The 13,671-nt window shown below is 37.4% G+C and overlaps 1 protein-coding gene across 3 annotated transcripts in view; it reads left to right on the top strand.

Moving 5' to 3' along the window:
- Nucleotides 1-13,671, top strand: part of pde4ba (phosphodiesterase 4B, cAMP-specific a) — a 155,576-nt gene that overhangs the window by 42,061 nt on the left and 99,844 nt on the right. The window contains exon 1 of one of the 3 annotated variants that reach the window (XM_067372933.1): nt 5,602-5,949. The exons of 1 other annotated variant lie outside the window; for it this stretch is intronic. In XM_067372933.1, the coding sequence (XP_067229034.1) occupies nt 5,732-5,949 (218 nt within the window). In that variant the 5' untranslated portion in view covers nt 5,602-5,731. Of the gene's footprint in view, nt 1-5,601; nt 5,950-6,165; nt 6,219-13,671 lie in introns of those variants that run through there. One more of the 3 variants, XM_067372936.1, reaches the window with a different exon arrangement.

Below are 13,671 nucleotides of genomic sequence, written 5' to 3'. Positions count from 1 at the left end.
GGGCTGAATTAATAGCAGAAAATTGCAATTGCAAGCACTCTAAAAGATGGCTTTATAGTAGCTGTAAAAATGGATCAATTTAATCTCTTTATAGCTTAATTCATTGGTAACACTTTACAATTTGGTTCATTAGTTAAACATGAACTAATCATGAGCAATACATTGTTACTGTATTTACTAATCTTAGTTAATGTTAGTTAATGAAAATACAGTTGTTCATTGTTTGTTCATGTTAGTCCACTGTGCTTATAATAGTGTATTAGTAAATGTTGAAATTTAACATTACAATGATTAATTACCGCTGTATAGGTGCAGTTCATTATTAGTTCATGTTAACTAATGTAGTTAACTAACGTTAACTAATAAACCTTATTGTACCGATACATTATTTACTTATAAAGGCAGAAACCACAACTGATGCACTCAGTATTTAAATCTTACTTGTTCTTACAGTTTCACAAAATACTTGGCAGCACTGTGTAGGGTGAGAAATGTAGCGGGGAGACGTTGGAGTCTACAAGAAGGCTTCTCACTAATTGTAATCCTGTAAAATGGTTTCAAATTCACTCTGCAGGGGTTGTGTTTGCCCTCATTATCATTCTGTCACTACCACACTTCTCTCTCATCTTAGCTTTCTATTTTTCCTCATAATGTCCCCAATGGTGCCCAGCATCTCTCATGCTCTTTACTATATGAACTAGCATTGTAAGCCATATGACTTCCCTCATCGCAGCAGTCAGCAGTAAGGAAATGTCTTTATGTAAGACTTTCAGTTATGTAAGACCTCTCCACTAAGGCCCATCAGTGAATAGGCTCACAACTCAAAAAGGTCAGAGTGACTTGATCACATTCCTCTTCATTGAACTTGGTGCTAGACTTGCATTACTACACAAGGATTGTAATTCACAGTAGCGCAAACCACTACAAAGGATAGTAGTAATAGTAGTTTAATAGTAGATGTGGGAGGGCAACCCATAGGTTACAGGTTCAAATCCTGGCAGCAGTGACTCATGAACTATCACCATATAGCAAGCCTCTTAGGCTACGTTCACACTGCAGGCTGAAACGACCCAATTCCGATTTTTTTTTTTGCCCCATGCGACCTGTATCTGATCTTTTCATGACAGTCTGAACGACACAGATCCGATCTTTTCAAATGTGACCCAGGCCACTTGGGTATGTGGTCCTGAATCCGATACGTATCCGATCTTTTGAAATGCGACCTCCGTCTGAACGGCCAGGCCACATGTATCCGACCCGTACGTCATTGATACGCTACAAATGTCATAATTGTGCGTTGAAGTAGGCGGGAACGAGAAGATAAACAACAACCATGGCGGACGATGCTCCTGAGACCAGTCAATGGAAGGGAAGTGAGGTCACAGATTTAATTAATATTTGGGGTGACAGCTCTATTCAGGCCAAACTCGAGGGCTCTTATCGGAACCGGGCGGTTTACGATAACATTTCCAGCGGAATGGCCGAGCGTGGTTACAGACGATCCTGGCTCCAATGTCAGCGAAAAATAAAAAGCCTCCGATCCAAATACAAGGAGGTTAAAGACTGGAACAAACGAAGTGGCCGTCTACTTCCGCAAACAACGAGTGACGTCGTTGACCGTTGCATACTCTTCTGCGCATGCGGGTCACTTCTGGGTCATTTAACGTTCACACAGGAGATCACAAAAGGTCGCATTTAATTGAAAATGTGAACGGCCTTGCAAAAAAATCTAATTTTTTCAAAAAATCGGAATTGAGCATTAAGCCCTGCAGTGTGAACGTAGCCTTACTTGAAGTTGATCCGGAGGACTGTCTGTTGTGTAAGTGTCTTCTAAATGGAAATCCTACTATCTGCAGGGTCCTCAAAATGGTGTTTACAGATTTGCACTGTAGTTTCGCACTATGGCGTTATCTCCCTACATGATAATTTATATGACTATTACTGTAAATAGAATAAGAGCCCCAGTTTCCCCATTTGGGAGCCAATTTACCACAATGATGAAGATCTTGAGGGAAATACAGAGCAGGTTAAACACTGACAGTTACCTTAACACATCAAATACTGCACTGAAGCCGTGTTATAGCTGTGTTTACAAAACCAGTGAATAAAACAGTAAGCTTACCTCACAGGCATATCCTTTTAAACTGACTCCCCTTGTCCACGTTTGGCTCCGGTTTGCTGACAGTCTGTGTGACATAATTTTTGTCATCAGCCCAGTTCGTTGATGTCTGCGCACACTGTCTGTGCAGCCTGATTTTTGTGTTCTCACAGACGTGCACAAACAACAGCAGATTTGCAAGTAATTTGAGTGCTCCAAAAACAAAGGTCCACTAGGGAGTGCGTTTGTTTTGTATGATCATCCCCTCTCGATAGAGTATACTTTGAAGGCCTGCACTGCAAAAATAATGTATTCTAATTTCCTGGAGAGAAGGCGTGTCCAAGATTTATCAGCTAGTCAGTGGGGTCCCTAAAGATTCATTTTTGGGTCCCTTCCTTTTTTCGATATACACAACCTCACTGGTCACAATCATAGATTCTTATGATGCCCTTGTTCCAGTTTGAATGCAGTAATGAATGCAGTCCAACTAAAAGTTCAGTAGCCTTTAAAGGGTTAGTTCACCCAAAAATTAAAATAATGTAATTTATTACTCACCCTCTTGTTGTTCTACACCTGTAAGACCTTCATTCATCTTTGGAACACAAATTAAGATATTGTTGATGAAATCCGATGGCTCAGTGAGGCCTCTATTGAGAGCAAAGGCATTCAAACTCTCAAAGTCCATAAAGGTACTAAAAACATATTTGAAACAGTTCATGTGAGTTCAGTCGTTCTATCTTAATATTATAAAGCGACAAGAATACTTTTTGTGCACCAAAAAAACCCCAAACTAATGACTTTTCAACAATATCTAAATGGGCTGATTGCAAAACACTGCTTCATGAAGCTTCTGAGCTTTATGAATCTTTTGTTTCGAATTAGTGATTTGGATCGCCTATCAAACGGCTAAACTGCTGAAATCACGTGACTTTGGCGCTCCGATTCACTGATTCAATTCGTAAAGCTCCGAAACAGTGTTTTGAAATCGGTCCATACAGATTTATGATGTTAACAAAATTCAGGAGGAGCAACATTCAAATAATCTGACTAATCATCATGTCATTTCAGCCAGCTGTTAGCAATCAGTAATCAACACATCTACCCAATCAGCATGAGTGAAAGCGCATATATATATATATATATATATATATATATATATATATATATATATAATATAGACACAGTCCACTCACCCATATTCCTCGACAGTTTTACAGCATCCCTCCACCACTCCGTCTCCTCAAACTTGCCTGGTTACTTTCCTAACCAGAATACGGGGGGAGTACTTTGGGTTCGGGCCAAAATACTGAGCTCAGAGCCCTCTCCTCGGACAGCATGCCAAATACGCATACTACTACGCATACTATGTACTATCTGATTATTTGTAAGTGTGAACTCGTGAAATAATATTAAGATAGAACTACTGAACTCACATGAACTGTTTCAAATATGTTTTTATTACCTTTCTGGACCTTGAGAGTTTGAATGGCTTTGCTCTCAATAGAGGCCTCACTGAGCCATCAGATTTCATCACCAATATCTTAATTTGTGTTCGGAAGATGAACGAAGGTCTCACTGGTGTAAAACGACATGAGGGTGAGTAATAAATTACAATATTTTCATTTTTTGGTGAACTAACCCTTTAAACAACTTTATACTGATACTGTCCATACACTGTAAAAAAAACATGTTAGTTTAACTTAAAGTAAGTTACCTGGCTGCCTTAAAATTTTGAGTTCATTGAAATTAAAATTTTTAGTTAATACAATGAAGGCGATTGTTTTAATCAACAGAAACTCAAAATATTATGTTATCTGAACCACATTAAATATGTAAGTTGATCTGACAAAATAAAAAATGTTGTGATAAATTATGAAATAAATTTTTTACTGTGTACATATACTTATAGCCATACTGATTTCAGTTGCTTTCCAGTATCTGGCTTTCTCCTCCTTCACAGCAATCTGCAGAATTTTAACCCAGATCAGTATTTGGGGAATTTAAGTTATCTTTCATAGGTTTTCTGTGTTGAAAAGTCTGTCAAAACATCACATAAAATATAAGATTTTACCATCTGTTCCAACTTTTTTGTTTATCCTCTCATTCATCATATTTTCCTGTTCTCATTACTTCCTCCTCTCCTTCGTCTCCATGGTGAAGTCCTGGCTGCCGGCGGGTGTTGACTGGCAGGTTGATTGCTGGCTAACATACTTCCATTCTTCAGCATGTCTCTATGAGAGCCGGAGATAATCCTGCTGTACAGTGTCACACAGGGCGAGCGATATGCTGTTTCGCGTGCAAATGTGCTTTGAAGGGCAATTAACAATTCACCCCCAGAAATTGCATCACGGTTTTGCGATGTGTTTCATTAGGTGTTTTTTGATGTGTAGGTGATTAGGTATCTAGGTGTTTATTGGCTTCTGACTGAACATCTGATCACTTGTAACATTAAATGTTATTTGTACATTGATTTTCCTGGGTGGTTGGTGAAAGCATGTTCGGTTAAATGTGTATTGAGGACATTCACACATTATTATGTTTTTTGTCTTTTTGTGTCTGTTTTATATTCCCTGCTTTGTTTTCTTTCCATATGTTTGTTCCATTTAAATAATTCTCTTTCCAATTCACTCACATTATTTTCTCTTCAAACCAGCCACTTTAGTATCTAAACCCTCATTTAACTCGGAGCTATATTTATTTCCCCAGACACTGCTAATCCTGGGCTTAAATTGCTTTTGAATTTTTTTTTTCTTTTATCAGTGTCTTGAACGAGCTGTGAAAGGGCAGAAGCCCTCATCAGAATTCAGCCAGAGACACCCATCAAACTAACCACAGCTCAGCCAATCAGCTGCAAGGAGGGGCGGAGCTTGTACCGTCACTATGCACATTTTCTTAGGTTATTTTTTTTATTTTGTTTTTTAAAAATCCAAGGATCTCAAAGCTATTTCGATTATTTTCAAAGCAGACAGCACCTGGGGTAACAGAGTTAGGTGCGTTCAGTCGGTTCCTTCTTCCGGGCTCCTCTCCACGCCATGAGAAGCTCTGCCTGTTAGTTCCTAAAGAGATGAGCCACTGATGGGAGAGAAGACCTGCTCTTGCCCACTGTTGAATAATTTAAGACGGAGTTTCCTGGAGCTGAGCGAAGTAAGTGCGAGTCAGAGGAGCTGCAAAAACGGAGCAGGAGGAGTGAGTGGGAGAAAGACATCTAAATAAATGAAAGAAGAAGATCCTAAGAGTCAGTTATGCCTGTGTAGGAGAGACAGAGAGGGCTTTTTTTCTCTCTTTGCCTAAAAGGAGAAAGACAGAGAGAGGTGTGGTTAAAGAAAGAGAGAGAGAGAGTGAGTGTTTTTTTTTCTTCTCACAGGAAGGAGGTGTGACTGCACTGACGGGGACTGCTCTCAGTGTGTCAGTGGAACTGAACGAGAGAGGATTATTCTACTGCATTGCCGAAAGCCTAAGCTGACAGAGGAAGCTAGAGAATAGAGCAGCTCAAGCGCACACATTTATTCCTGTCTGACACACAAAACATCAGCCTGCATGGCATAACCTCTAGTTGACAGAGAAACGGAGGGAACAGTTGGTAGTGTGACTCAGAAAGGGCAAAATAGGGCTGTTTCCACCCTCAGCATCACCATGTCCTCCAATGAGCTGAGTGCTCCGGAATTGGACCCCTGCATTCGTACCTTTAAGGAGCACATGCATTTGGAGCTGGAGCCTCCGAGACTGGGTACCGGCAACAAGCGCATCACCTCCCCCAAAATATCTCCCCGCAGCTCCCCGCGCCTCTTCCGCAAGCTTATGGTCAACAAGGGCGGCCGCCACAGGCGCCGTTTCACCGTCGCACACACCTGGTAAGCGTGTCTGGGGTTTGAAGGGTAAAGAGTGACAGGTCGTGAGAGGAAGTGCGAATGGGAGGGTTTTAGTATTACGTTGTTTTGAGGTTTTTTTTATGAATGACAGTGCATTAGTTTGGGTAAATGTTATTATGGGTCAGTGGGGTGTGATGTCACTGCAGGTGTGATATTGTAGTGCTATGATCAAAAATAGATCTTAATGACAAAAAAAATTGTGAATGACGTGTGATGTGTCGATCGCAAACCAGACAAGCTGAAACAACAAGGTAATTCTGTCAATGTGACATGACATATTGTGATGCTCTCTTTGGTCTCTCTAAATGGAACCGTCGCAGTCTCCTTTCAGGAATGAGTTAAGACTGTTAACCCTTTCTCTGCAAAGTACTATATAGATTTTGAGGCAATGTATGCTGAAATTTTATTGGCATATTTCACTGTTGGCAATGACAACATCATAGCTTAAACATAGTCAAACCCATAGTATTTAAAATAATGTGCGTTTGTTAGTCAATTAATTGTATAATGTAGATATATTTATATTTAAATAATATTTACTATATATTTTCCATAATTATGTTTTTCTATCTAAACAGATATGTGATCACAAAACCTGTCACAAGTCCCACTGGTATTTGTAGCAATAGCCAACAATACATTGTATGGGTCAAAATTATCGATTTTTTTTTTATGCCAAAAATCGTTAGGATATTAAGTAAAGATCATGTTCCATGAAGATATTTTGTAAATTTCCTACCGTAGATATATCAAAACAATATTGTTCTGACTGGATATGCTTTGCTAAGGACTTTATTTGGACAACTTTAAAGGCGATTTTTTTCTTTCTTTTGCACCCTCAGATTCCAGATATTCTAACAATAACCATATCCTAACACACCTTACATCAATGGAAAGCTTATTTATTCAGCTTTCAGATGATGTATAAATCTCAATTTTATGGTTTTGTGGTCCAGGGTCACATACACTTATAATAAATAAATATGTACTGGCAATGTATAATGTTTATATATGTGTAATGTTAAATGATTTTTTCATTTTTTCAATGATTTAGTGTTAAACTAGATGTTTTGAAATTGAAGTAAGTCTTTATGCATGTATATTTGTATATTAAACATAAAGTACAACACAAAGAAACTTTATAAAAAAAGTTTAATGACAATTTAATAACTGGAATGTTTTTTGTTGTTGTTGTTGTTGTTGTTGTTGCATTGTACTACAGTAGACTAAGCAATCAATGTTGATGCAAAATAAACTATCCTCAACGTTAATTATTTGATACATTAATTTAGAAAATGCGTTGCTATTATCGCCATTTCCCATAAAAGTGTGGCCGCTCAAAGCGTTGGTTTTAAGAGAAGGTTTTGCGTCACTCAAAATAATAGCATAGCAAGAGTCATCTCCACTCTTATCGCTTACTGTAACAAAATGAAAGCTTTGTGCCGTGAGATGCTTCCTGTCTATTGAAGAGATTGGATCAGTGCTAGGAGGATGTGGGCAGGATATGATGTGACACGGAAGGTTTTTATCCTTTAGTAAATAGAACATTTATCATCCTGTCTAGACTCTTGCTACGGCTATGTTATACAACAATGGAATAGTGAGGCACTTTTTATGAGAGATCTTATTGGATTCACGGAAAAATAGAGACCGCATGAAAGAATATTTGAGTTTTATGTTCTAGAATGCAAGGTAATCGATTTTGGTTGCGAGTTATGCATTAAAATCGAGATGTATGTGGATTGGGCCACTTGTTTTATTGCCTAGAATTTAAAGCCGTAAGATGTGTTGTTCTTGGGATAGAGCCTTGGATATTTGCCACACATGTGCCTCTGTGGTAACTGTTTCACATCCATTCTGTGTCTAAAAGGTGTCCCCTTTTCTGCTTAGTTAGCTAGTCAGTGTGTGTTTAATGTTTAATGTGTAAGGGATATACACACTGTGACTGGATTACACCATGAAACATGTCACACAGCCACCAGAACCTATGCATTACTCACCCAGACAGCCATTAGACACAGACAGAAGAGTGTGTAATAGGGGGAGTTTAATGGTGCAGACTGCAATAACTGCAGTTTTTTGTACGATTATAGTGGCTGAGACTTTTAGCACCAATCTGCTGCCATGTTGTCAATGGAAGCGCACGCTTTTGACTTCAACCATTCATAAATTGATCCACAAATGGAACCAGAGCAATCAGAAATGTCATATCTTGTCTCTAAAGGAATGCTACAGCCTAAAGTTATGGTTGTCGTCCTTTCTACATGTCCTAATCTGAGAGATTCAAACCTGTGTATAGAGAAGTGGTTATCAAGACCGTTTAATTGCAACCTAAATTTCCTCAGATGATCAGATCGAAACTTTTGCAACTCATCGAACATATTATCACTGTTGTGCATTGTGTAACTGGTGGTTTTACATTTTGCGCAACAGAGCATCCATGTTATCGTGAGTGGAGGCTTGTGTCTTAGTTCTGTATTTGGTTTGGTCCTTGCCGTGTTAGGTAACACACACTGGGAATGGAGGGAGGGGACAGGATTGTCTTGAGGGAGTGAGGTGGTGCATGAACATGGAATGGAGGTGGAGAAAAGATAAGTGCAGTGGTGTGGAAAATGCTGTAGAGAGCCTCATCCCTTCATGATAAATGAAGTTGAAGGAAAAACGAAAGGATAATCTCAGATTAACCTTAGGTGTGTTTTAAAAAAAGGTTTTTCGTTCATATTAGCCTCTCTATATATTTGAAAAATGACAGGAATTATTGGGAGGAGACGGGGGCAATGGGGTCAGGACATATTGCAGGTCAGACTCAAACCCACTGTAGTGTGTGTCATAACTGCTGTCTAATGTCTCTGAAACAAAATTGCTTTTTTAAATGTTTTGACCTTGAATTAAGAAATATAATGCCATATCCTTGGTGTGAAAAGCAATGAACAGTGAACACTTTCAATCTTTTCCATGTTAACCTAAGTTTCTGTCCCAATCAGCTGCAACAAGTGACATGACAGTTTGATGATTCATTTATTTTTGTTTTTGATCTGCTGGGTTGCTCCACCCACAGTTAAATCTCATTGGTCCAAAAATCTGTTCCACATTGCTGTATATTAAACATCATGTTTTGATTGGTTATTGTCAGGGTTGTGCGGCATCAAGATTTGAATTTATTCAATTACTGCATCTGCAACTTAAATTGAAAGTTTTAAGAAATAGAAATAAATTAATTGAAATTCAAAGAAAATCTTATACACTACTGTTAAAAAGTTTGGGGTTGGTAAGATAATGTTTCATGGTTTTGAAGGAAGTCTGTAATGCTCACCAAAGCATTTTTTTTTTAATAAATCAAAAATACAGTAAAAACTGAACTTTAATATTGTGAAATATTATTACAATTTTAAAAAATACTGTTTTCTATTTTAATATATTTGAAAATGTAATTTATTCCTGTGATGGCAAAGCTGAAATTTCGCATGTGACAGTATCACATGATCCTTCAGAAATCATTCTAATAAGCTGATTTGGTGCTCAAGAAACATTTTCTATTATTATCACAATATATTTGAGGAAATCAATTTAATGAGTCCTTGCAAAAAGTACACTGTAAAAATTATTTTGACAATTTATCACAATTTTTTTTCTTTTGTCAAATTAACTTAATTAATGTGGTTCAGATAACATAATATTTTGAGTTTCTGTTGATTAAACCAATCGCCTTCATTGTATTAACTCAAATTTTTAATTTCAATGAACTCTTTTTTTTTTTTTAAGTTAAACCAACAATTCGTTTTTACAGTGTATTAATTTAAGTTAAATTAATTCAAGTTACTTGTTGCATGATAAGGCCACAGTGAACGGACATTCTTAATTCAGAGAGGGTTCAATGATTTTTTTTCAGGTTTTAAATTTGAATCTGATGGTTATCAAATGCACATTTCAGAATGGAGGACCATGCAAGGCATATGTTACTAAATATATAACGATAACATTCCCTCATCTGTATCTAAAAAGAGAAAAATCAACATCCTCCCCTTTTTTCACACTAATCTGCTTTCTTCTTCATCTAATGAGATATTCTTTCATTCTGCCTCCCCAGGGCCTAATATTTGGATCTGTTCCCTCTCTCTGTGGGAGACATTATACTGCATTAGCATACATAAACATCCGAAGCATCCTAAAAAAGTTTGGTACACTCTATTAAAAGTTAAGCAAACAACTCCTTCCCGTTACTCGGTTCTGTTACTGTGAGTGTGAAGGACCCTTATTCAAATAGAATGTTTGGCAAAGGCAAATGTCTCTGCATCACTTCAAACTTGGGTCAGCGTTTGCGCAAGGAAATCTGATTATAAACCTACGGTTGTACTTAAAGACCCTTTATTTGGACATGTGACATTTTAAATGGGCCAGTTGTGCTAATTATGTTGGCGTATCTTGTATTTTGTTTTGTAAACTGGCCTTCCTGCCCCCATTCGGTCTGAAAGTGCTTTGCTTACTCGGTTGTGTAGCGTGTACATGCTCCTCTGCTTTGGATTCATCAGGCCACTGGACTGGAATGGTTGATATTCAGAAGAGTGAGAGAAGAAGAGAGATTCGTGCATGCACAAAAGTGCACTCGCACACGTGCGGATCCTCATACATATTTGCTTTCTTTAATGTGACAGGCCTGAATCAGATGCCATGGGGTCATATCTCAGCTCTTGTCACATATCAAGAGTTTGAGCCCTTTTTGTAAATTCAGATTTTGTGTTAAGCCAAGCACAATGTGAGCAATATTCACATTTTAGCTCATTTTGGTGGGCCTTGTACAGTCTTTTTGTAGTAGTCTTTTTGTCTCATTATTTTTAACTGTTAAATTAATTCTATTAGCAATTTGTACGGTTATGCAGTGCTATATGAATTCCATAACTTGTACAAAATGAATATGCTTATGTTGTAATTTTAAGGATGTTCAGAATTATGCTAACTGCAAAGAAAATACTGCTGTTTTCACTTTCGCTAATGCTAATTGATTTTCCAATGATGTCGCTTCCTGGAGTATGATGTCATTGGTATTGGTTATTGGTAAAAATCAACAACAAAAATTTCCATTTGCAAGTCTTTGGTTCTACTCTCTTAAAAAATACACTTTATGAAGTAGTTATGCACAAATGAAACATTATCTAAAAATGAGCATGGTATAATGTTCATTTGATGTGAAATTTAAAATGACATGAATTGATTTTATGTATTGGTTTTTCTCTCTCTCCATTTCTGATGCATTATTTATATATTTTTTTTCATGATAACAAATATAATAAAAGCATCAATGTGTTAGTAGTGATAAAGCGTGGCCATTTTTATGCATTTAAATTTATTATAATATTTATTGTTATAAAATATTTGCATGGTTAAGTCATTGTTGTTAATTTTCTAATAAAGATCAGCACTATTTTATATCATATTAAGTTTTATTTTAAGTGTTCACATTATGGACTTTAAAAACTATTGGCGATTAGTTGGTATTTGGCCATATTTTCCAATTTTAGTTATTGGTATCGGCAAAATCCACTAACAGTCTACTTCTATTAAGCAACTGGTATTTTTCAGTTTGGGAAACATTTCAAAAGTCATAAGCCAGATTGGACTAATTTCACTTCCAGCATGCAAATCACATTTAATATTGATTCATTATTTGTCATTTGTGATTTGTTTATTAAAAACAGAAGGGCTAGAGTGTAATATAATATCCTGTTGTCCAATAGTATCTTAATAAACTATGAGTTTTACAAGTGCATAGCACCCAGGGACATGGCAAAAAGGGCAAAAGTAGTCAAATTATTTTAAATTCACCCATATTGTGATATTTTGATTAACAAATGCCATGTGAACTCTTTCTATTTTGCAAGTTCAATACTTTATACAAAATATTAGGCATAGGTTATGTGAACATGTAGAGATATGATACAAAACATGACGACTGATTGCACAAAAGGGAGGAGGGTGATGTGGTTTTTTATCAAGGTGCTGAGTAACAGGATAAATAGGAGTAACATACAGTCACACTCTCATTAAACACAAACAAGGTCAAATGCTAGTTGCTTTTTGAACCAAACCGACAGTTTACCAGTTACTCTTCAGGGTTAAGTGCAATTACAAGCATACAAGTGATAGAACAGACATGTTTTTTCAGCATCTCTTCCTCTGATGTGATAGAACTCGCAAGATTTGGGTTAAGATAATTTGGGTCAAGATAATTTGCTGGTAAACAAATTTACTAGCAGCTTTACCACAGAGCTGATCCATTGCTGCACACACATTTAGATTGAACTAGTGATTTCTGTCTTCACACGCTTTACTGCCATCAATAATGCTGATCCACACACACACACACACACACACACACACACACACACACACACACACACACACACACACACACACACACACACACACACACACACACACACACACACACACACACACACACACACACACACACACACACACACACACACACACACACACACACACACAGTACTTATGTTAGTCTGTCAGTACATTTACTTAAAGGTGCCAGTTAATAGAGCCAATTATTATCTACACTAGTGTCCCAAAGTTTGATAACACTAGTGAAAATGCTTCTGGTTTGCATTGTTTGTCATTACAAATCATTATATAAGTATAATCATTTAAGTGAAATTGTTTTAGCTCTTTTTACATTGTAATTGCGACTTCTGACCCCCACTTCTGGTGTATGCCTTTTCTGACACTACAGTGTTGTGCTAGCATGTAAGAATAACTAGGTGACCTTTTGACTTGCCGGTTGTTGTTAATGCACATCGTTCTCCAGCTCTCAGACATTTTCAGGCTGGTAGAGTCACTTTTTGTCTGTGAGTTAATCAGTCTCCAGGGCTGAAGTATCTGGAACACAGTGGGTCTCCTGGAAGCAGATTCACTCAGCTGGATTTATGGCTGCAGTCTTATCTACTCTATAATTATTACGCTATATTTTTCACAAGAAAGCTGGTCAATGCCCACATACACAATACAGCGAACACTCAAGAGGACTACAGTTGTAGTTTAGGGTGTGAGAAGCTAAGTTTCACAATTAATGCCATCAAGCAGACCACATCCTTAAAAATAGCTGTGAACTGACCTGCAAAAATACTCTCTCACTTCCCTCTTTACAACATGCAGTCATATAGGGCTGCAAATGTGTGGAGATTTGAAGCATTTAAGGGTGGTTACAATTCCAAAATTAAGTAATTTGATAGTACCCAATACCAAATCCAGTATGAATTATAACATGCAGTAAAAGTCAGAACAATATAATGCAAGCACTGTTTTGCCACGTACTCAACTATCGCGAGACCTTGACGTGAAATATCGTCATGTTTTAAAGGATTAGTTCTCTTCAGATTGAAAATTTCCTGATAATTTACTCACCGCCATGTCATCAAAGATGTTTATGTCTTTCTTTCTCCATGCAGTCGAAAAGAAATTGCAGTTTTTGAGGAAAACAATCCAGGATTTTTCTCCATATAGTGGACTTCAATGGCTACCAATGGGTTGAAGGTCCAAAGTGCAGTTTCAGTGCTCTGCATTATACCAGCTGAGGAATAGGCGTCTTATCTAGTGGAAAAATCTGTAAGTTTCTAAAAATATTAAAATGTATATACTTTTTAACCACAAATGCTCATCGTGCACTAGCTCTGCGATGCACCACGCATTACA

This window comes from Chanodichthys erythropterus, chromosome 21 (assembly GCF_024489055.1).
Source record: "Chanodichthys erythropterus isolate Z2021 chromosome 21, ASM2448905v1, whole genome shotgun sequence".
In the NCBI taxonomy this organism is placed as follows: Eukaryota; Metazoa; Chordata; class Actinopteri; order Cypriniformes; family Xenocyprididae; genus Chanodichthys; species Chanodichthys erythropterus.
The sequence above is the reverse complement of the archived record's forward strand: the minus strand, read 5'-3'. Positions and strand labels throughout refer to the sequence as shown.